This window comes from Chiloscyllium punctatum, chromosome 2, assembly GCF_047496795.1.
Source record: "Chiloscyllium punctatum isolate Juve2018m chromosome 2, sChiPun1.3, whole genome shotgun sequence".
NCBI classification, from domain to species: Eukaryota; Metazoa; Chordata; class Chondrichthyes; order Orectolobiformes; family Hemiscylliidae; genus Chiloscyllium; species Chiloscyllium punctatum.
The window spans coordinates 131220241-131243908 of NC_092740.1; the positions used below are offsets into that span (position 1 = coordinate 131220241).

Sequence of the window (23668 nt, forward strand, 5' to 3'; positions counted from 1 at the left end):
TAATCCAGACTCTGGTTTCCAGCATCTGCAGTCCTCGTTTTTACCTATTTACTTTAATCTATTTTCCTGTTATAGAACAATTGAAAGTTGAACCATTTGTAGATTAGCACCATGCATATTTGCTCCATTTTGTATGTAGATTTGCACAGCATAACGAAGAAAACAAACCCAACCTCAAGGTGGTGGAGCAGGTCTTAAACCTAAGATTTGCTATGAAAAGTCATAAAATAATTGCCCGGATAATGCGAGGAGTGGCAATTACAGTCAGATTTCCAGTTAGTTCTCTTTTTCACACACTTGTACTGAGCTCTGCATTTCTGGCTGGAATCCTGACCTGGTACTTTTAGAAACATGAAGTGAATCTAAAATCAACATGGCTCTCCGTATCATAAGATAGTTCAAGTGTTCAGATGATATTCCTTTTTACAGCAGCTAGTGTGACATGTTCTGTGGTTTAAAGGTCACACAGTACAACCATGGACTTTGACGGTTACTGTGAAAATACCTAAGCTAAATGTGGTTTAGGGCTCCAAATGGATAGTGCCCCAGCCAAGTAAGTGATGGAATACTTTGGTAAGTCAGGGAGTTGGGTGGCTAGAATTGGGCAGGTTTCTGGAAAGGGCAGGGTACAGTGTTTGAGGGAAGGGGGCTTTGATGCACTAGGAATGATGGGGCAGAGTGGGTAGGAAGTAAAAGCTAGCAGGTGAGGCGGTGTTCGGGTCAGAGGTGGAATTTTGTTTTCAGGGATCTGGTGGGAGCGGCTTGAGGGAGATGTGGAGAAAGCTAAGGGGGTGATGGAAGTGTTTTTGTCAGGATTGGCTTGGTAAATTGGAGTGGAGGGGTCAGCCTAATAGTCACATAGGGATCAAACTAGCTTTTCAATCCTCAAACATTTCCTGGGAAATTTATTAAATTAAGGGAGGATGCAGAACCCTTCAAATTCTTCAACTTTAATGATTTCTTTCAGAATATTCCAGATGCAGGGGAATTGCTTAGTCTGCAATTTCCCTACCAATTCCCATGGAGTCAGGGGAGCTGGGATTCTGCAAGGTTGCAACAGTAGTCTGTGTTCCTCCAATAATTATCTAACAATTAGGACATCTGAACTAATATTTTTGTGGCTAAGCACTTCTAATACACACTCCCACTTTTGGTTGAAGCACCATACTTCGCAATCGAAGCGTTATACTACTGATGAAAACCTTTCTTTTATAGGATCTGCCTAATTGGCTACAGAATAAAACCTTTTACTTTCGGGGGTCAATTAATAGCTAAAACATAATAATTAGTAGGATTTAATTCAGGTTTATCAGCATTAAATACTTATTTAGAAGGAACCTTAATTTGACGAGAAAGCAAGCTCAAGTTCTTCATAAATTCTGGTATTCTTGAAACTCAAGTTTATATAATGGCTATAATTAATTGCAATTATGGGAGATTAGCACAGTCCAGTCAACCATGGTTTCTATTTTCCATAGTTTTATTTATTTAAACCAATTTAACAAAAATTAACACACTTAGTTTCTATTTTTTTATGTTCTCAATCAGCGATGTGTAGAAGTATTGAAGAAACAGATCCTTGAATTTACTCAGAGGTTACATGCAGCAGAAGTTGAACGTCGTTCATTGCGTTTAGAGCTTACCCAACTCAAAAAACACATGAATGAACTGGAAAGGGAAAGTGGGAAGACCGAAACCCTTGAACAGCAGCTGTGTGACCTCAAGCAGTCTATGAAGGTGAACAGTTCTTTATTTTGTTTATTATTAGGCTTTTTAATCTCAAGGTTAAATAAAAACTATGTTCTGCTGGGCATTTTCCATGATTCTAGCATTGCACTCCTTAAAAAATTGTTTGCATTGTGTAATTGTGCATTTTTGATGGCATTAAGATCTTCATGCTAATTGTGGTAACTTACTTATTGCCATTAGCCAACAGACTGTCAGTTAGTTTTACTTGTCAAATTTAAAACCAAAAAAAAGAACTAAGTTGGATTAAAACAAAATGTTAATAGTAAGCAGTGATTTAATTAGAAAGTGTACTGATGATGCATGATTATTGGTTTATCAATTTCATGAAGAGAGGTTAGAAGTCTGTTAAATGCAAGGTAATTTTAGTCTCAGTTAATGTTGTATGGGTTACTGTATGAACTCATTTGAAGCGGTTATGCAAAACTATATATATCATGACATTATGCACTGTACCTTGAAAACAATATGTATATTTCTTGCTGAAATAGGGATTGTATTTGAACTTGCATAACAATCCACTGGATAAGCTTTATCCGAGTAATCTAGCCATAAAAATGTTGATACTATGAATGATGACTTTATCAAATCATGTATTCATAACACTTTTCTCTGTTTTGTTGGCTTCTGAAGAGAATTATGGTTCTTCACATTGGAAGGCTTTAATTTTGGACAGTGCAAAGTTAGTCAGACTAATCAAATATTTACACAAATCAGCCATCTATATAGACATTTTTGATAATACCATAGATTTGTTAAAAATTTCCAGATTGTTGAAATAAAATTCAGGTTCTCAAACTGCCATGATTGCATTTGAATCTGTGTTTTGTTGATTACTAGTATCATAAAATACCTCCTAAACTGCTGTATCCATGGTGATACAAATTATTATTTGCTGATCAATTCATGAAATTCTTGATCTTGTTTAAGGGCATTAGCTTTATCTGAATCCATATAACTTTTACATTGAAAATGATTAAGGACAAATTAGGTTCTGCCTTTGAGACTATTTTGAGCCACAAATGGATGCCAATCTTCTGATGATTCATTATGTTGATCATGTCTATTATGATCAAAAAGATCCCAGGTTTGTTACCTGATTTGGGAGAAATTGGCTCAGATGCTGTCGAAATATTATAATTTGGTTTCTGCATTGCTACCCTAGGGAAGGGGTGTTCTTGATCATTTGTCGATGATCCCTGGTGGAAAATGTATGCCTGCAGATATGAGGAATGGATTTCTCTCTGATTTACATCCACTCTCCATGCTCCGTGCTCACAACAAAGAATTGTTAAAACTCACTGTTCAAGATTAATTTGATGGCAATGATTAACTAATAAATTCTTTAGTAAAGACAAATTCATCAACAATTCTCTTCTACAAATGAAGCACAGTATTAAAATCAGATATAGTTTATCAATGCAAAATGTAGTTCAAATAGGGACAATCCATTAAATCTTTGTTCAAAGACTACTTTCATAAATGTATTCTTGTAGACTCAGAAGATGGTTCCATTTGAGAGATTTGGGAGTATTTGTGAAGAGCTAAATAATGCCTTGCTTAGAGAGCAGCAGGCTCAACTGCTATTAAATGAACAATCACATCAAATGCAAGAATTGGGATTACAACTGGAACTACATTCCAATGAAGAAGCAGAAAAGGATCGGACATTATCTGAGGCTGTAAAGGTAAACAGATTACCACTTTCATAGAGCAAGCTTTGCCTTACCTTCTGTTTAACTTGCCAAATAACTCCTCTAACTTTAAGACAGTCCATTGTACTAGCATATGGACCCTTTCCTATTGAAGGATAGTAAGCTTACAGAATACCTTTTGTTTGAATTTAAAGCTTTCTGGGGCATTAACTTAGGTATGGCCAGTAACCCATCATTGATGTGGGAGACTGCCAAGACCTATGTGCGGAGCTTGATTATCTCATATTCTGCGACCCGGAAATGACAGAGGGGAGAACAACAACGTATATACGAGGCTCGTCTGAAGGTAGCCGAGTCAGCTTATGTTGGTAGGCCATCCATAACTAAATTACAGCGAGTTACAGCCCTCAGGGATACTTTGAATGCTGCACGTACTCAAACAGCAAAGAAGGAGATACTATTTGCGAAGCAGAAACTATTTGAGTATGGCAATGAGCCGGGCAGGTTTCTAGCATACCTTGCCAGAAAGAAAAAGACTCCCCAGTCTATTACATCTATTAGAGAGGGTGCTGATACTTTGACTTGTGATCCTAAAAAGATCAATGTAGCATTTAGAAAGTTCTATTTTGAGCTGTATCAGTCGGAGCGCCGTGAGAATAGAGCGAGGAAGTTGGATGCTTTTTTTAAGAACCTGGGCCTCTTGGGTGTAACCTCGGAGCAATGATCTTTTTTGAATGCCCCCCTGACAACTCGGGAAATGCAGAAGGTGGTCAGGCAGCTCCAGAGTGGCAAAGTGCCTGGGTCAGATGGATTTCCGACTGAATTCTATAAAGAGTTTATAGACAAGTTGTCCGGCCCACTTATAGACATGTACAACTACTCATATAGTCAGGGTAGTCTCCCGCCCTCATTGAGAGAAGCAAATATTTCTCTCATCTTTAAGAAAGGGAAAGCCCCAGATGACTGTACTTCATACAGGCCTATATCCCTATTGAGTGTGGACTTTGAAATCCTCTCAAAAATGCTGGCATTAAGACTGGAGGGGTTTTGCCATTTATTATAAAAGAGGATCAGACTGGGTTTATTAAGAGTCGCAGATCTAATAATAATATCAGATTCTGGATTAGTGGTGCTGGAAGAGCATAGCAGTTCAGGCAGCATCCAAGTAGCTTCGAAATCGACGTTTTGGGCAAAAGCCCTTCATCAGGAATAGCTTTTGCCCGAAACGTCGATTTCGAAGCTACTTGAATGCTGCCTGAACTGCTGTGCTCTTCCAGCACCACTAATCCAGAATCTGGTTTCCAGCATCTGCAGTCATTGTTTTTACCTAATAATAATATCAGAAGAGTGTTAAATATGGTTCAAGTCTGCCAGCAAAAAGCGATACCGGGATTAGTCGTCTCCCTAGACGCAGAGAAAGCATTTGACCTGGTGGAATGGCCGTACCTTTTTTATACTATGGAGCAGTTGGGCCTTGGAGAAGTTTTTACTAAATGGGTCGCAGTGCTATGTAGTGACCCGAAAGCTGTGGTGATTACCAATGGCATAAGATCAGATAGTTTTAGTGTTGGCAGAGGTTGCCATCAAGGGTACCCTCTTTTGCCACTATTATTTAGACTAGTGATCGAACCGCTGGCAGAAGCCATCCGAATGGACCCCAGTATAATGGTCCCTAAAGTAGGATAAGGCAAGCATAAAATTACTCTTTATGTGGATGATGTCCTTCTTTTCTTAAATGATCCATTGACATCTGTCCCCTGCTTAATTCAAGTGGTTAATTTATTTGTCATGTTTTCAGAGTACTAAATTAATTTTATGAAATCAGAGGCCATGCTGGTAGGAGGTCTTACCAGTATATCCAACTTTGCGGATGGAACCCGGTTCCCCTTTCAGTGGTCACAGGGAGGTTTTCTCTATTTAGGTATTTTTATTACCCTGGTATTTGGTCAGCTATATAAAGCTAACTATATGCATCTATTAGAGAAAAAAAGGCAGGACCTCCAGCGTTGGGAAGATCTCCCGACATCCTGGTTAGGAAGAATAGCTCTGGTCAAGATGAATGTTCTCCCTTGCCTATTGTACCCTATGAGAATGTTTCCTTTGATGTTGCCGAGATAGGCGCTGCGTGAGCTTTATGGTTGGCTTGGTTCCTTTGTTTGGAATCATAGACAGGCTCTTATTAAACTAAATAAATGCAGCTCCCACAAGAAAGGGAAAATCTAGATTTTTCAGATTTTAGGAAGTACCAATTGAGCTCCCTGCTATCATATGTGGCTGATTGGGCCTCTCGCGATCCACAATCAATTTGGCTGGATATTGAGGCTTCCCAAGCAAAATGCCCCCTCATTGATCTATTGTTTATGGATAAGATGAGAACTGTCATGGATCATTGTAAAATCCCGATTGTCCTAAACACAGTCAAAGCTTGGAGGATGATCCGACAGGGTGAGGGTAATCTACAAAAAAACCTTCCCCTTCACTCTGATAGCGGGAATGTTGGGATTTCAACCAGGTTTGACAGATGCTGGATTTAAAATTTGGAAGTCCAGAGGAATGTCCTGCTTGGGAGATCTGTTCGATGGGGAGGTCATGATGTCCTTCAAATAGTTGCGTCAGAAGTTCGGGTTACCTAGTAAGGATCTCTTTTGATATTTTCAAGTACGAGACTTCATTCAAAAAAAGACCACATTGATGGCTAATCCTTATAAATCAGATATGGAGAGGGGAGTGCTTCAGCCGATGGGTGCCCCCTCAGTCAATAGTCTCTATCACTTGCTAGGTAATAATGTATCGAAGGACATGTAACGGCAATATAAAACCTGGACTCAAGAATTAGGGGTGGAAATCTCCTCGGAGATGTGGGAAGACATCTGGGAAAATGCCAGGAAGATCTCTATCTGTAATAGAACTCAAGCTATTCAATTGAAGATACTTCATAGGGCCCATATAACACCAGAGCGGCTTGCAAAGTTTAAGGCAAGAGCGTCCCCAATGTGCCCTGAGTGTAAAATAGAAGTTGGTATTCTCACTCATTGTTTGTGGACATGCCATAAGGCCTATAGATACTGGGACAGTGTAGCGAATGCTTTGGCAAAGATTTTGGGAACTGAGATTGGGCTGGAACTGGTGTCTCTCCTTTTGGGCTTTCCAAATCTTCCTTCTCTGGATGCACATGGGAAGAAACTGTTTACTATTCTCTCCTTTTGTGCGAGGAAAACATTTTAGCAAGGTGGGTTTTGGAAAGTCCCCCAGGATTTTCAAATTAGCATAGGATAGTTATGGAACATATTCCTTTGGGCTTCCTTACGAATATGGTGCACCAAATAGAACATGGCGGCCCTTCTTGGGCTACACCGATGCAGATGTATCGGCCATACTATTTAGGGCCTTTGTTTAGCCGTGAGGATGATGTTTGTCAGTTCGGGGGCCCCTGGGAGGAAGAACCCTGTAAAAATACGGATCTTGTTATGACTTGATATAATTTTATTTTGAATGTTTGTTTGTTTATTTATTTATCTTCATTTTTTTGTTAGTTATGTACTGGATTGTAGCTTTTTTTATATAGAGGTTTTTTTCTTATATCTTACCTTGTGTTTTGGTAGTTTGTAGAGTGAATTAGAAGTTAGTTTTCTTTATTTATATTGATGTTGCTATTATATTGTAAAGTGGTTACACTACTTTGTATTAGTTTTGTAATTTTGTAAAAGAAAGCCCCAAAAACGTTTTTTCTTTTCAACAAAACTATTTATTAAAAAAAAAGGTCAGTCCATTGTGTAAATGTGGTGTGTTCCCTCTTAAGTGTTGAGGTTCTGTATGAATCAACTATTACCTGTTCTTTATAGTGCTCCAAAATAAAGAAGCAGAAAAAAATAACTTCAAACTTTAAAAAATTGTTTCAGGAAAAGAATGATGTTTCTGTCTTATAATATACAATATTGAATGTGACCAACGACAATTTATGAAAAATTTCGATATTGAAATAGCTGCACAGAGGCTATATCCCAACTCTAAGTCACCCTTTATTTACACATGAACAGTACTTGACTTTGGTACTGTCTCATTCAGAGACAGGTACCAGAGTGTCAGTAACTCTGACACTCATCGTTTTAAATGTCAGCTAGGGCTCCCTGATATGACCAGATTAACAGCCCAACCAGACAACTCCTATTTTGAGGTCCAGCTGGCTGACCACCTTATGATCAACAGCAAAAAATAGCTCTATGAAAATGGTAAATGACGAAGTGTGGACTTGTACGTATTGTGCAAATGGTAAGAAGTGGGAAGAAACAAGATAGAATGACCAAGTGATTATTTTAAATAGAAATGTGAGAAAGAGTTGAGAGAAGTTGTAGTTTGTAAGGGAAGAGGGGAGTATGGAATGTTAAAGAACTGTTGCAGTCTGCTGTTCACATTATATACCAAAAGGTGTGATAGAGGGAAGGGAAGGGTGGTGTTATGAGAGATCCTCCTCATCATCATCTTCCAACTCTCAAAAGATGCAAATCCTGAAGAACACTGTTTATGCTGATGACTACATCTTCTATTGCATTCTCATGAGTGTTTTCAGAATTGATTTCTCACATCACTAGCCACATTTGGGTTTTAAGGGAGTGACGATGCAAATGTATCTGACTTCATCCTGTTGCAAGATGGAGAATTGTAATTACCCACTGCTCATGAGATTTCACTGAACCTTACTGTATTGAAAACATTCTGAGGGTGATGTTCTCTGCCTGGAATCTTCTAACCATCACTTTAGACTTTTATTTAGACCAATGTCATGTGAGAGTTGGAGATATTTTTGTTATTTCTGAGGAATAGTTGCTGTCTACTTTCTGTCAGTCTTTACACTAGGAATTCCAGGGATGTGCCAGGAAAGCTGAACTTTCAATTATCTTGGTGGAAACAATGCAATTGTGTCATACACTTAAAAATCCACACAGTAAAAAAAAAACTCCTTTTGCCTTCAAAATTGAGAGTCCATGGAGGCTGGCTTCTTGAATTGCAACAGGTCTGGGGAGGATAGCCCATTGATCATATTAAAATAAGGCCCAGGAATTTATATTGCCTGTATATCATGATAAAAAAAACAGTGGGCCACTGACCATCTTGATTTGTGTCTCAATTTTCTTTTAGGTTTTAACTTAGAAACATTGGCAAATGAAAAATTTATATCTTACACCTTCCATCTCTACAGAAAGTAGGAAAATTGAACATGTAGCTAGTAGTAAGCTAGTGTAAGAGGGTGGGCATCAGATTTCTGAGGAATTGGGATCGGTTCTGGGGAATGTGGGGCCTGTATTCCTCAAAAAGAGTAGGACAAGTATCCACACGGGGGGATTTGCTGTTGTTGTTAAGGAGAGTTTAAACTAAAACTAAATGGTATATATGTAAATGCAAGGAGAATAGCAAACGTAGCTGATGTGCTGAGGGCATAGTATCATTGTTATAATAGAAACCTGACTTACAGAGGAGCAAAATAGCAGCTCAACATCTGTATTCAGGCAGAATAAAGAGGGGGATAAAAAAAGGTGAGAGTCAATGTTCCCTCTAAGCTATGTGGCCATACAGCATCTCCAAGGATCAGTGCATGCTGATTGGGTTGGCTAATTCATACATTTCCAGTTTCTCCAGTCACTGCTGCGCACAAACCTCAGTGGTCCACATAGTGGCTAGAGAAATGAAAGAGATTGTGGATGCAAATGTAGTATTATTTATTAAACAATAAATTAAAGCTGAGAGGAGGGATGATGTACTAAATTAAACAAGAAATGAGGACATATGGATTCAAATTAGAAATAAAAACAGGTATCCACATTGATGGGAGTGCAAAGTAGAACCCAAATAGCAGGAGGGACATAAAAGAGCAAATATGTAAGAAATTTTAAATTTAAATTAAAATTTTAATTTTAATAAATGTAAGAAAACAATAAGCGCTAGTAATTGGAGACTTCAACTGCCCTAATGTTAATATAGATATAAACAATGTGAAAGGTACCGTGGGCACAAAATCCTCTGAGAGATGCTTTTTTGCTTGCAGGTAACCAGTCCGATGAGAGTTTTCTAATTTTGTTCTTAGAAATTGAAGCTGGGCAGGTGATTGAAGGAACAATGGTTGGCAATTTTGCAGTTGGTAACCATAATACAGCTAAATTTCGCATCATTATAGAAAGGGACAAAGATAGAGCTGAAGTAAAAGTTCTACATTGGGGGAGGACAAATTTTACGAAACTGAGCAGTGATTTGCTGAAGGTGGACTTAGAGTAAAGCTGTTTGAAAGAAATTCAATAACAAGTGGGAGCATTCAAATGACATTCTATGGGCATAGTGTAGACATGCCCCCAGAAAGAAAAACGCTGGTACTGCCAAATTTAAGTTGTCTAGTTATCCAGAAACATATAGGGTAAAATAAAGCAGAAAAAGAAAGACAAAATAGAAATTGCTCGAGTTAACTTTTCAGGTTGAGTGACCCTTCGTCAGAACACCTGCTGCCAGACCTGCTGAGCTTTTCCAGCAATTTCTGTTTTTGTTTCTGATTTACAGCATCCATAGTTCTTTCGAGTTTTATTCAGAAAAATAGACAGTTGCAAAACAAAAAAAAACTGGAGTTAATCTAGCAGAGTGTAGAAAGTACAGAGGTGAAGTAAAAAAAGAATTGGGAAAGTAAAGAGAGGATATGAAAAGATATTGCAAGTAAAATCAAAGAAAACTAAAATATTTTGTCAGTGAGTTAAGAGCAAAAGAATAAAAAAAAGGATAGGGCCTATCAGGTGTGCAAAAAAACTTGGGCATGGACTTGAAGATGTGGACAGGGTTCTTAATGAGAATTTTGGCTCTGTCTTAACAAAGAATAGAAGTGTTGGCAGACATTCTAATTAAGGAGGAGGAGTGTGAAATATTAGGTACAATAAGTTTAATGTGAGAGGAGATTCAGAAGGGGAGGATGTGAATGAAGGTGAATCGCTAGGGTCTAGTGGATTGTATCCTAGGCTGTTAAAAGAAGCCAGTGAGGAAATAACAGATGCTTTGCAAATAATTTTCTAATCCTCAGTAGATGCAGAGGTATCATAGGATAGGAGGTCTACAAACATACTGTTGTTCAAAATGATTGCGAGGGACAGGTCAAATAATTATAGACGAGTCATTTTGACTTGAGTACTGGACAGGTTATTGAAATCAATTCTGAGAAATAGGGTAACCTGCTATTTGGAAAGTCACAGATTAATCAGGGAAAGTCAATAAGGTTTTGTTAAGGGAAGATTATTTCTTCACAACTCAGTTTAATTTTTTTTGAAAAGTAACAAGGATGAGTAATGGGGATTGCAGATTTTCTAAGGCATTTGACAGGATTCCACATGGAGACTGGTCAAAAATTAGAAGGATTCAGAGGAATGGGTACAGTGCTATTGTCCATACCTCTGTACCAAGTGACCCAGGTTCAAGTCCCACTGCTTTAGAGGTGTGTAATGACATCTCTGAACAGGTTGATTAGAAAGTATCTACAGTGGAATATGATGATTTTGATCCAAAATACACTCAGAAATAGGAAACAACGAGTATTAGCTGAGGGATGTTTTTGCCGATGGAAAACGTTTCCAGTAGTATTAAACCAGGCTTGTGTCGGATCCTTTTGCTGTTTGTTGTCCACGTTAATCATTTGGACTTCAGTATGGGAGACGTGATTCGGATGACATAATAATTAGTCATGTAATTGTCAACTCCAGAATTATATGAGTAGGTGAGTAGGCAGAAAACTGGTAAATGGAATTCTGTCCAGAGAAGTGTGAGGTAATACATTTGGGGAGGACAAACAAAGCTGGAAAGTATACAGTAAAAGGCAGGATATTAAGAAAAGTAGAGGAGGTAAGAGACCTTGCTGTGCGTGTCCACAAGTCCTTAAAGCTAGCAAGGCAGATTGATAAGTTAGTGAAGAAGCATATGGAATGATTTCCTTTATTGGATGAAGTACTGAAACAAAAGTAGGGATATAATGCTCGAACTGTATAAGATATTGGTTTGGCGACATCACGAATTTTGTGTGGTCTAGTCACTGCATTACAAGAAGAAACTAATTATCTGGAGAGAATATGAAGGAGGCTGACAAATATATTTAGCCAAAGCTTGTAATTGTAGCTATGAGGCAATATTAGATACACTAGGGTTGCTGTTCTTAGAACAATGGAGACTGAGGGGTTACTTCATTGAGATGTACAAAATGCATGGGCCTAGATAGAGTTCACAAGAAATACATGTTTTTCATACTGTCAAGGCCAATTATCAGGAGTACAGGTTTGAGGTGATTGACAATAGTATAAGCTGGGATGAATGAAAAATATTTTTCACCCACAGGATGGTGGGTTTCTGGGATTTGCTGCCTAGTTCAGTTGTGGAAAACCTCAACTCATCTAAAAGTTACATGGATCTGCACCTGAAGCCTTGTAATCTGCAAGACTATGTACCAGATGCCAGAATGTTCAAGGAGAATGGATGGCCAGTTTTTATTTCAGCCAGTACAGACACATTTTGTATGCCATAACATTTCTATAGTTCTAAGTGTAGATTTAATGCTGGGGTACATTCATAGTGATACATGTCAATCTCCAGTGTTTTACTTCATTCGCATTGTGAATGTTTGCAAGGCTATCACTGTGATGAAGCACACTCCTGTCTCGGTCTAGTGTTCGCGCGGGGACTCAGAGAATGAGTTAAGATCAAAACTTAGAATCCTGGAAGCTTTTCACTTCTCTTGCTCAGAAACAGTGCATGGACTCTGAATGCTGGAGAAACTCAGCAGATCTGACAGCAAATATGGCAATAGAAACAGAGGAATTGGATTCAAAATGTTAGCTGTTTCTTTCTCCACAGATACAATCAGACCTCTGAATTTCTCCAGTATTTTCTGTTTTTATTTTACTAGCTCTAGAGGTCCAGTTTATGTCATTGTTATGTCATTATATCATTTGGCTGATATAGACCAGAGGTCAAATTTGAGATTTACCTTTCGGTATGACTCAGTGGCTCACTGAATAAAATTTGAGCAGCTTGAAACTATTTGTTTTTTGTGATTAGAAGCAACCATTGTATGAATGCTGCAAACTGTACCCTTCAGGGTAATATTTTCAAGCCCTTTTTCATTCAAAATACAATTAAAATATTCAGCTTTGTAAATATTTTGTTTTTCTTGATTAATTCATGCATTATGCTTTTAAGATCTATCTTGTTTCATACTGTATTTTTTCTGTTTGTAGATTGTTGCTTTATAATGCTTGCATTGATTACATGTAATTTTTACTTAACCAGACTTTTTGAGCCTTGATGGGGAAAAAGAAGTGGGACATCCTACAGCGTACTGTGAAATGCAAAGATCGTCTTTTGATGAAGAGCAACATGGATTTCTTTTCTCTGGAGATGATCTTCAGATTTAACAGTGCGCTGTGGGATATCCTCTTTGATTTTACAGCAACAAGAATTGTTGTGTCACTGTTTTCTCAGGGTGGAACTGTTGCTAATCTTTCATTGTTTTTATAAAATATAAATTCTTGGTACGTTGTTTTTATAAAAATCTAATATTCTTGTTACTGAAAGCCTTTACTTCATCAAGAGCATAATTTTAGAGAAATGTTAAGTTTTTTTTCAATTTCCTTCCCTCACCAGCTCCCTTCCATCTGTTGCTCCCCTTTATCATCTGCCTTAGCTCATTTTCTTCCTTCCCCTCCATTAAGCCACCTCCTTTTTTCCACTGCCCCACTCACCTTCTCCCCAACCTCAGCTGTGCTTTTCTCATCTATCCACTCTTTCTCTTTTACATTTTCCTCTTTTCACCTCTGTCACGTACCTTTTCTTCCCCTCACATCACCCACTTACGACTTATCTGTTATGGCTCCTCCTTTTTCTCACTATTCTGTACTTCTAATTCCCTCCGACAGTTACCTCACTCCCCTACCCACCCTACCGTTTCCCACTCCATAAATATGACCATCTCCCATTCCCCACATTTTACTCACTTCCTACTCAAATCTCCACTACTCTCACTCTCCATACTACCCCCAGAGCCTACTGTCCACATGCCCTCCCATATTTCCAACTTATTACATGCCCCACATCCTCCACCACCCTCCACACCCACCAACCTCACCCACCCCCCAACACCACAGTCAAATCTGACCCCATCCCCCACACAATTCACTCCCATCCTGCTACTTAACTCCTGAAGATGCCAACACTCAATTTGCAAAGATCTGTATTGCTGGCATCCTTCCATTGCTTTATTCACATGTCTGTGCTTAATATCTGCACTCAGGCAGTCATTATCTGCTGTCCATTCAGCGGCTGGTGATACAGGTAAGTCCATGTATGTCCTCAATTGAAAGCTACAAACTTGCATTTTCCAGGTGGAACTGCTGGATAGTGAACAAAAGAAATCCTTCTGATTTCCTTCTCTACCCTGGGACATGAAGACCAGCTGTGGTGGCCAACTACTGCTGCCTAATATTGATTAACTTAGCACGATGTTTCTTGTCTGTTTGATTCAGTGGTGTATCATTCATTGCACTTAGCTGATAATACTGAGATATGCGTTCAAAGACTTTGTCCGCCACTTTAATTGCTATAAAGTAAATGTATGTAAGCCTAAAGAACTGTAGCAGTTAAACTGGAGAGTTTGCATTGACAATGATTTCAGTGTTCTGAAATGCATGTGGTGGTACAGAATCAAACATTTATTATATTTTAATTTAATTTGCTAGATTTGCTATAATCCTGAATGGCAATCCAGAATAAAATGGCAGTTGCATCTTGAAAGGACATGTACTTGTTTAAATCATTTCCCATTTTTAAATCTTGCAGTTCAGAACAAGTTGGTGTTCAAACTGTCTGAAGACAGAATTTTTACAATGTTTTCTGACCTCTTGTACATTTAGCAAAATTTCAGTAGAAACCCTGAGGAAATGGATAAAAGGCCATTTACACTTGATGGGTAGGGCTTCTACTTTGGGCGTAATTAGGAATTTGTTCTCAAATGCACTTGTTCCTCAATTTGTATGTTTTGCACAAGTTTCTGCTCCAAGCTTATTTGCAGTTCCGATAGCCTGATGCCTTTCTTTTATTAATGCAGCTTAAAAATGGATTATCGCCAAAACTGAAGGATTTTAATTGGAGTGTTAACCGCATCACCTGTGAATAACCTGATTTGAAATAGCAAAGTAACTTTAGCTTTTTTAAATGTAGTCATTTGGCAATTTTGTTAGTTTATATCTATCAGTTAATTAGTATATTAAATATTTACTATTTAAATGCAATTAAAAGATGCCTTTATGCCTAAAAGAAAATAAATGCTTGATTTTAAGAGCCTCTTTGTTAGCCTGCAAATGGGCATAATTAGTGGGAACTTGCCATGGTGATTAATTCACCTGGGGGCAGGGCTAGCTTTGTGGGCAGGGCTGTCTTCCGCACAAATTTTAAACTAGGGCAAAAGATTGTGGAGCCTCAATTTGCATTTGAGGTAATTTGCACTTTAAAATTCTTTCTTTTTTGTTTTTGTGTTGATTTTGCCCATTTTGCATGAATAGCACGACCGAGAAAGGACTCCCAGTAAAGCTTTCTCTATAATTCTACCCTACTTTTATAACAATTATTGATGCAGTTATTTATAAGTTTATAAAACTCACCCAGAATTATTTCAATAGCCTGTTAATTTTTGGCTATGTTAAGTCATTAAAATTTTGGAGCCAGCAGGTTTACACCATGCGCGTTTCCTGGAACTTTGTATTAATTAATTTTACAGCATCACTGATGTTATGAAGTGCCTTTCATGCAGCTGTAAGTTATTTTGATATCTTGCTGATGCTCAAAAGAGAACGGCACAGTGGCTCAGTGGTCAGCACTGCTGTCTCACAGCGCAAGCGACTCAGGTTTGATTCCAGTCTCTGGCAACTGTGTGGAGTTTGCATTTTCTCCCCAAGTCTGCGTGGGTTCTCTCTGGGTGCTCCAGTTTCCTCCCACAGTCCAAAATGTGCAGGTTAGGTGAATTAGCCATGCTAAATTGCCCATAGAATTAGGTGCATTAGTCAGGGGGAATGGGTCTGTATAGGCTACTCTTCGGAGGGTCGCTGTGGACTATTTGGGCTGAATGGCCTGTTTCCACACTGTTGGGAATCTATCCCTAATTGCCCAAAGTGTTAGGTGCATTAGTAGGAGGGGAATGGGTCTGAGTGGGTCACGCTTCGGAGAGTCAGTGTGCACTTGTTGGGCCAGATGGCCTGTTTCCACACTGGAATGGAATCTAATCAACAATGAAATGCATTATGTAAGCAGCAAGGGTTGGAATGCTAATTTTTGCATTCATCTTGTGTTTTTTGGCTCACTTCAAAAACTTGGTTGAGACTGCTCAAAACTCTTAAGTTGGAATTCTGGAGCAGACTTTGTTTTACCTATGTGAACTGGATTCGAACATGTACAAAACCTCAATGCTATCCAGTTTTCTAGATTAGACTTTGTGTTGAAAGCAACATATTTCTTCATTAAAATCGTAACTCTTATCACTCCACTCCAACATTATAGTTCTGTGTAATCAAGACCTACAGGTAGGAAGTTAGAATCTGTGATATGCCTTAGGGCTACTCGTGTCAATTTGGAAAATGGTTCAAAGCAATACAAACCTGTACTCACAAATGTTTAGCATGATTTGAAATAGATAAGCCACCTGTTTAGACTTAGCTATTTGCATTTTGATAAATTCACAGAAACCTAATTAACCTGACTTTGCATGGAAGGCATGTTTTGCATATCACTGTTCAGAGGACCATATTTTTCACAGTTGAAACTCAATTTTGAAAAGTGAATGTTACATGGGATTACATACACAAATAATGTTCTAATCTTTTTCTGCACATAATTGGGCCTGTTCTGATGGACAGCTTTCTCTGCTGTGGTTATAATACCCCAAATAAGGCAAAAAATGTGGCACTAAATTTACGTGATCAGTTTAGAATTTTTTATGGTTCTTGGTATAGTGATTGTATTGCCTTTTGTTAAGCTGTGGTATTCCAATACTGTATGCAGTTCAGTTAAGTGTACTATATTGACCCATCTCAGACACACAATTACCAGGCAGTACATTTTTAGTTTAATTTCATCAGGGTTTAATTAGTATACAAATAAAACTTCCCTTATCTTTTTCTCCACCTAATTGGCCTGTCTTTGCTAATGTGTGAAATGTATGAAAGTGGGCTGTAATTAGGATGACCGTTTTCACCTTTTCCTTTCTAGTTTACAATTGCCTGAAGGTCTCAGAACCTTAAAACAGTGCTTTGGATTATTGCTTTGCAATCAGTCTGGTTATCCCATAGGCTTTATCATGAGCAGAAGGGCTTTGGGTGCTGCAAGTTCCCACTGTAAAGCAGGATCTTCATCCCTTTGCCCACTAAATGTTTATTGATTATCTCACTGTTCCACGCTCAGCTTCCAACAACTTAATATCAGGTGACAGTCGAGAGAGTTCTCTGAGTAATTAGAGTTGAGCATTGGGGGAACAATTAGGAGCCGAGTTATTAAACTTGATTTATCCTATTCTCTCCTGCACTGCTTGCTGGATATCAAGCCATCACATACTCGAGAAGGACCATGAACTCACGCTTGTTAGAAATTAGTGGGTATCCAATGACCTCCCATTATTTTTGTATTACATGAAGCTAGGCAACAACTTTCAGTTACAAGGTTAAAAATTTCAGAATCTTTAAGTTTGTCAAGGGGTTTAATTAGGCCAGTGTAAAGCATATGATGTGGCTTAGTGAGTAGAGGAAGTCTTTAAATGTTGCTGTCAGTTTTGCACAGGCATATTATCAGTCACTATGAAAAGTTTTAGTGCACAATAATAACAGTCAAGGGGAAGAAACTGTATATGATTAATGAGCATGTTATGTAAATGATGGCGATCTGGCATATGAACGAGTTCAAGAATGTCTTATCCACTTTTTGTGGATTTTGAAGAGTTTAATGCTTAATTCTAATAATGTAATCATTTTGTTTTTAATACTGCATATAAATATCTGTTCATGCCACAGAAGAGAGAGTGTTACTTGGAAAATCTGACTTGGAGATTTTTTTCATTGTTTAATTGCTTCTAGACACTTGACTGTATAAAGTACCTTTCTCCTGGCATGATGTTGTTAACAGCAAAGTCAGTTATATTGATACAAATGTCCTTTCTGATGTTCAGATAACATAAATGAGTGAGCAATTTTTACAGAGACAAACTTGTATATGTTTTTTATGTAACGAAAGAGCCTTTGGCAGGAATTCAGGATATCTGTCCTGAGGGACATTAGCCTGTATCTGCACTATACTGAAGTAATATAAGTCACAATTTGTCAAGTGCATAGCTAAAAGTTATCAAAAGAAGTGACACAATTTTAATCTTCCTATTATCGCCTCTATGCTTGCAGAGTCTGCACATCTGCTTTTGGAGTTCATTGATGACATTTTTGGAATTTGTGTGCAACCTGCTAGCCAGGAAATCCTTTTTTACAAATAATCTGCAACTATATTCTTCAGCAAAATCAGAATGCTCTCTTATCCAGATCCTCCTTGGTTCAAATATTAAGAGAAACTTTACAGAACTTTACATGGGGTGGCATGGTGGCTCAATGGTTTGCACTGCTGCCTCACAGCACTGGGGACCCAGTTTGATTCCTGCCTTGGGTGACTGTGTGGAGTTTGCACATTCTCCCTTTGTCTGTGTGGGTTTTCTCCGGTTGCTCCGGTTTCCTCCTACAATCCAAAGATGTGCAGGTTAGATAAATTGCCCATAGGGTTAGGTGCAATAGTCAGGGGTAAATGTAGGGAAATGGGTGGGTTACTCTTCGGAGAGTTGGTGTGGATTTGTTGGGCTGAAGAGCCTGCTTCTCCTCTGTAGGGAATCTAATCTAGTCAGAACTAAGGAACTGGTTCCCCAGCCTATAAATTGAAACTGAATTACTGTGACTTGGACAAGCCACAAAAATTTCTGACAAAGGACTATTGCACCTCTACTATACTAGAAAATACTTTTTGACAGGTGGGGATTTCTGAGATGCAAAATTTCTGCTAGATTAAAATAAAAGGAGCTTATTCTCACATTTTAGTGCAATTTCATCATGATTTTCAAAATTATTGTTTTGCCTTGATAAATCTTACTTTAACAAGTATAAAAATGTCAGAAAATGTAAAATTAAATGATTTATTCACCAAATGGTGTTGCAGCGCAGAAACTTGAAGAATTAACAAAAATGTATCTGTAAAAAGTTGCAATACAGACTTAAAAACAGAAACTTTAGTCTGTTGTGTGTGATGGTCAGTTATTGACAGCTGGTTAGGTGTATGGTTTTCCTGTATTTGTGCTTCTTGTAAGCACTGCCCTCTGGTAGACGTACAGTTGACTATTCGTCACCATTTTTGAACAGCAATCTGGAAGTACACTACAAGCTATCAAACCAAAATATTTAACCTGTAAAAGCAGATATTAGAATACAACATCTTCAAATTCATAGAGGAAAGATGTCAAAGGACTGTTCTGTCCATTTTTTAATCATGATAAATAGGACAGGTGTATTGGTGCATTTAGACTCATTCTGCTATTCAATACCACTATGGCCCATCTGATTTTGACCATAACTCCATTTTACTGCCTGTCCCCTGTAACCATTAGCTGCTTTATAGATCAAAATTCTATTTAGCTGAGCCTTGAAAATACATTTCATTATACCTCATTGGCTTTTTAAATGGTGGAATATAGTTGTTCAATTTTTCTTTCTGGCCTAAGTGTAATTACTCTCGTTAAGTTGCAGAGTGTATGTAACAATCACTGGATGCTTCCAAAGATCTGCATAGACGATCGCATATGTTTAATGCACAAGGCATTTCATGGGAAAGCTATCAAACAAAATTTGACATCAGTTTGTATGAAGGAATATTGCAGTGATAAAGAAAATTTAGCCAAAGAGGTAGGCTTTGAGCAACATCTTAAAGGAGGAGGGAGTGAAGCAAAGAGATTGAGAGAGGACATTCTAGAGCTTCATGCTGTGAAAACTTAAAACATGACTGCCAATGGCTTTTTTTCACTCAAGGGATGAGGGCATCTCTGGCTAGGCCAGCATCTATTCCCCTTCTTTAAATGCTTAGAGGGCAGTTAAGAGTCAACCACATTGCTGTGTGTCTGCAATCACATGTAGGCCAGACCAGGTAAGACTGACAGATTGCCATCCCTAAATGGCATTAGTTAACCAGATGGGCACTTCCAACCATAGACGATGGTTTCATGGTCATCATTAGACTCTTAATTCCAGATTCTTTTTATTGAATTCAAATCCAACCATCTGCCATGGTGGAATTTGAACCTGGGTTCTCAAAACATTCGTTGAGTTTCTGAGTTAAAAATCTGGTGGCTATTGCTTCCCCTTGAAAGAGGAGTAGAGCAAATAAAATTGTGGATGCAAAAGAGACATGAATTGAAGGAACACAGCTGTTTCAGAATTGTAGAACTGCCGGAAATTACTGATAGATTGAGGAAAATAGCCATTTTCCAAATACACCCTGGAAAAAATACATCTTTATGAAGTGATAGATTGATAGTCATCAGATTAGTTATTCCTCATTACATGAAAGCAATTGACATGTATTGCATCAATAAATTTGTGTTAAATTTAATTTTCAAGAAAGTTGCATGCAAGAGTCTTGTGCCTTTACTGTACATTGGACCTGCTAATTTTTATGTATTAATGTAGCACCATCCAAAAAAGGTGGGAGGTGAGAGGAAAAGTAAAATTTCCAACCTCTTATTTTATTTTAATGTAGTTTATCTTCTGTGTTATACAGCACTATTCTCTTAACTGTTTTTAACTCTTAATTGGAGTCTGTTTTGACAAGTTCCCAAATGAATGAGGGGAAATGAGGAGATTAAATTATACTCTGAGAACTTGGAAGATCATATTAAAGACTTTTTTTTATTTTAGTGATTAGACAATGAGTCACTGTGGGATTTAGCCAGACAGATAAATTATTCAAAACTTATTTTAAAATGAATTTGTATTTTTTGTGGATTGGTTTATTGGTCCAGTATTCCTATATCTGCATTTCCTGAGACTAACATTTTGAATAAATAATGTTTTTAAAACTGGTTAAGCTGATTTCTGGTTTATAAGAGATATTGACAGTCATATTCACTTTGGCAAACTTTGAAAGTGCTAAGAATTAAATTCCAAGTTTTTTTGCATTTGATGAAGTGCCACATCAAAGGTTATTGTGGAAAATAAAAGCTCAGATTGTAGTAGATAACGTATTGGCATGTTTAGAAGATTGGCTAGAACGGGAGGACCGAATGGGTCTTTTTTAGACTGGCTGGGTATCACGAGTGGTTTACCACAGGGGTAGGTGCTGGACCTCAACTCTTATAATTTATATACATGGTTTGGATGAAGGAACTGAAGATATCGTAGCTAAATTTGCTGATGGCACAAAGATAGGCGAGAACATGAGTTATGAAAAGGACATATGGGCCCTATGAAGTGATATGGATAAAATAAGTGAGTGGGCAAAGATCTGGCAAATGGACTACAATGTGGGAAAGTGTGAAATTGATTATTCGCAGAATTTTTTTTTAAAAAGACATATTACCGAAATGAGGTTTCAAACAGTTCTGAGACACGGTCACTTTCACTCCGCTCCCTACCCTCACATAGAGTAATTTGAATCAAGTCATCAACAATTGTTTGCTTTAGAATGGTTTGTTGCATTCTATGTGCAACTACCTTTTGGAGGAAAATTGTAGCAAGTACAGCTTTACCATTTTAAACTCATGCATGTAACAAGTAAGCAGATGTGAAGCTGGATTTAAGCAACTACAGGTTTTGGTTTTACAAGTAATTTACCACTTTAGAATGGATGTCATTCACTCCGCTTTTAATGGGCCATCTTCACTTTCATTGAAGAATTGCAACCATAAATTTAATTAATATAGTATTAATAGATTTATTCATCATAGCTATTCCAACACCAGTTTTTATACTGGTTTGATGGCTGTACCAACCTTTACCCCAGAGTAGTTATGGAAATTTGTAGTTTTTAAACAATGATTATGAAATCTGCAATTATTCTTAAAAAGTTTGGAAAGTATTGTTAAGAGTTTGCTTTAATTGTAAATCGATCAGTTATTATTTTTGTAATAATAAATAACTGGTTCATGTGACTTTTTGACTTTACCTGAAAGCAATAAATATAATTAAGAAATTTAAAAAAGTGAGTGTGTGGTTGATAAAGCAGGAAAGTTTGGGGGTGAAGGTGATCAGTGCACCAAAGAAAGACACAGACAGCAGAGCAAAACAGAAATGGAATACAAGAATAATCATGTAATCATGCACAAATCATTTGTAGAGATTAGATTTTTTGTTTGACAGAAAGAGGTAAAAGCCCTTAGAGCTCCTGTGTAAGCTAGCCGAAAAGGTTTAAAACTTAGAAAGATGGTGAATAGATTAAAGATGCTATAGAGCTGGTGTTTTTCCAGAAGTGAACAAGTAATGAACTGATCTGTTATTATTGTTTGGTTGAAAAGGAACCGTGAGGTCGTTCATGGCCCAAGGGAGAGAGAATTCATAAAAGTGTATTTTGTTGATGATAATCATATCTGTGAACATCAAAAGTGAAGACTTTGCCAGTTGAACCCCTGATATGTCTGATGTGAATAAAGAACAGCATATTGTGGAAATCTGCAGGAACATAGTGACATGTTTATTTGAGAAGTGATGCTTGTCCAGTAAGACATATATCTTTGATGTATCAACTGTTTTAAAGTGAAATTTATCCTTCTTATTTGAAGGTTCATTCACTTGTCATTTCATGTATATTTATGTTAATTCTGATTTATATTAAAGTACAAGTTGCAAAAAAATGAAACATTTTTGGTGGTTTTTTCTTGGGGGTTATTTGGTAAGTTTGCTTTTTTGGTTTGCAGTTCCCCAGAGGTAACTGACAAGTGAGACAAAATAAAATCGTGAAATCTGAGAGTTTCACAAATATAAAGACATTGGTTTTGTATGTTTTTCTGATTTGAGGCAATTTTAGTAATGTTATTTTGGTTTCTTAGTTAATGGAGATTTTATTTGGAGCTGTGTGCTAGTGAATTCACCTAAGCAACACAAAGGGAAAGCTATTGGTAGGGTGTTAAGGATAATTAGATCAACCAGGTATGGTAGGATTTAATAGTTTTAATGTTGTTGTAATTTCTTCAAGCACTTGAATGATGTTTCTCATTCTTATGAGTTATTTAGAAACCAGAATATGCATGTTTTGACTTCAAAATAATTTGACTGATTCAGGAATGGCAGTGCACTCCTGGAGGTTCCTCTTTCTATATTTGGCTGCAGTAATTGAAATATGAGGGTGGAAGAAAGCTGATGTATGTTATAATCATTATTCTGGCATCAGTGTAGAATTGTTTGCAATAAGCATAAAATTTACTTGATTAAAATCATAATATATGGAAGGAATGGTATCTAAAGATCAACATTAAGGTGACTGGCTGAAGAACTACAATATGACATGAGGAAATATTCTTATTAGGCACTTTGTGGTTAGGATATGGAATGTACAGCATGATGGATGATGGAGACAAATTCAGTCATGGCTTTCGAAAGAGAATTGTAAAAACAGAAGATTTTTTTAAAAATGTAAAATTATAGGGTAAAGGGCTGGGGAGAATTAGCACTGAACTTCTTTTGCAGAGACCAGACTTGTGCTCAATAAGCTAAGTGGCCCCCTTCTGTGCTGTAGCCTTTCTATGATACCTAAGAATGTTTATGATTAGCAGACTAATTTCAGCAGTATTCTCCACATGATGTTTCCCACTCTGGCAATGAAAGAAATCAGGCTCCCAGAAGAGTCAAAAAATTAGATGGTGATATTTTAGAATATATTTTACTGAATTCACAGTTTGTCTTAAAGTAACTGTCTTTTGAAATAATTTTAAAATGCATGCATCAAAACTCTCTACCTTCTCTGCATTACCAGCGTTATTCACTTTGCTATAGTTTTTGAAAACTGTTTTTTAGATTTGATTCTTTAACTAGGTGTACAGATAGAAAGTGTTTGATTTTTGTTCCTACATCCCTCCTACACAGAGGCCATCTCCATAGAATAATATTTCTCCCCTTTTTTCACTCTTCCAATTAAAGTTGAGGTCAGGTTTTGTGTATTGAATTCTTTCTGTTGCTTCAGCCTAGTCTCTTTCATTTTATAACACT

The 23668-nt window shown here is 37.5% G+C and overlaps 1 protein-coding gene across 9 annotated transcripts in view; it reads left to right on the forward strand.

Moving 5' to 3' along the window:
- ccdc171 (coiled-coil domain containing 171) overlaps positions 1-23668 on the forward strand; it is a 380694-nt gene that overhangs the window by 164342 nt on the left and 192684 nt on the right. For 8 of the 9 annotated variants that reach the window (XM_072589026.1, XM_072589027.1, XM_072589024.1 and 5 more), the window contains 2 exons: positions 1549-1737; positions 3243-3434. In XM_072589026.1, coding sequence (XP_072445127.1) covers positions 1549-1737; positions 3243-3434 — 381 coding nt within the window. The remainder of the gene's footprint in view (positions 1-1548; positions 1738-3242; positions 3435-23668) is intronic. The other variant, XM_072589030.1, reaches the window with a different exon arrangement.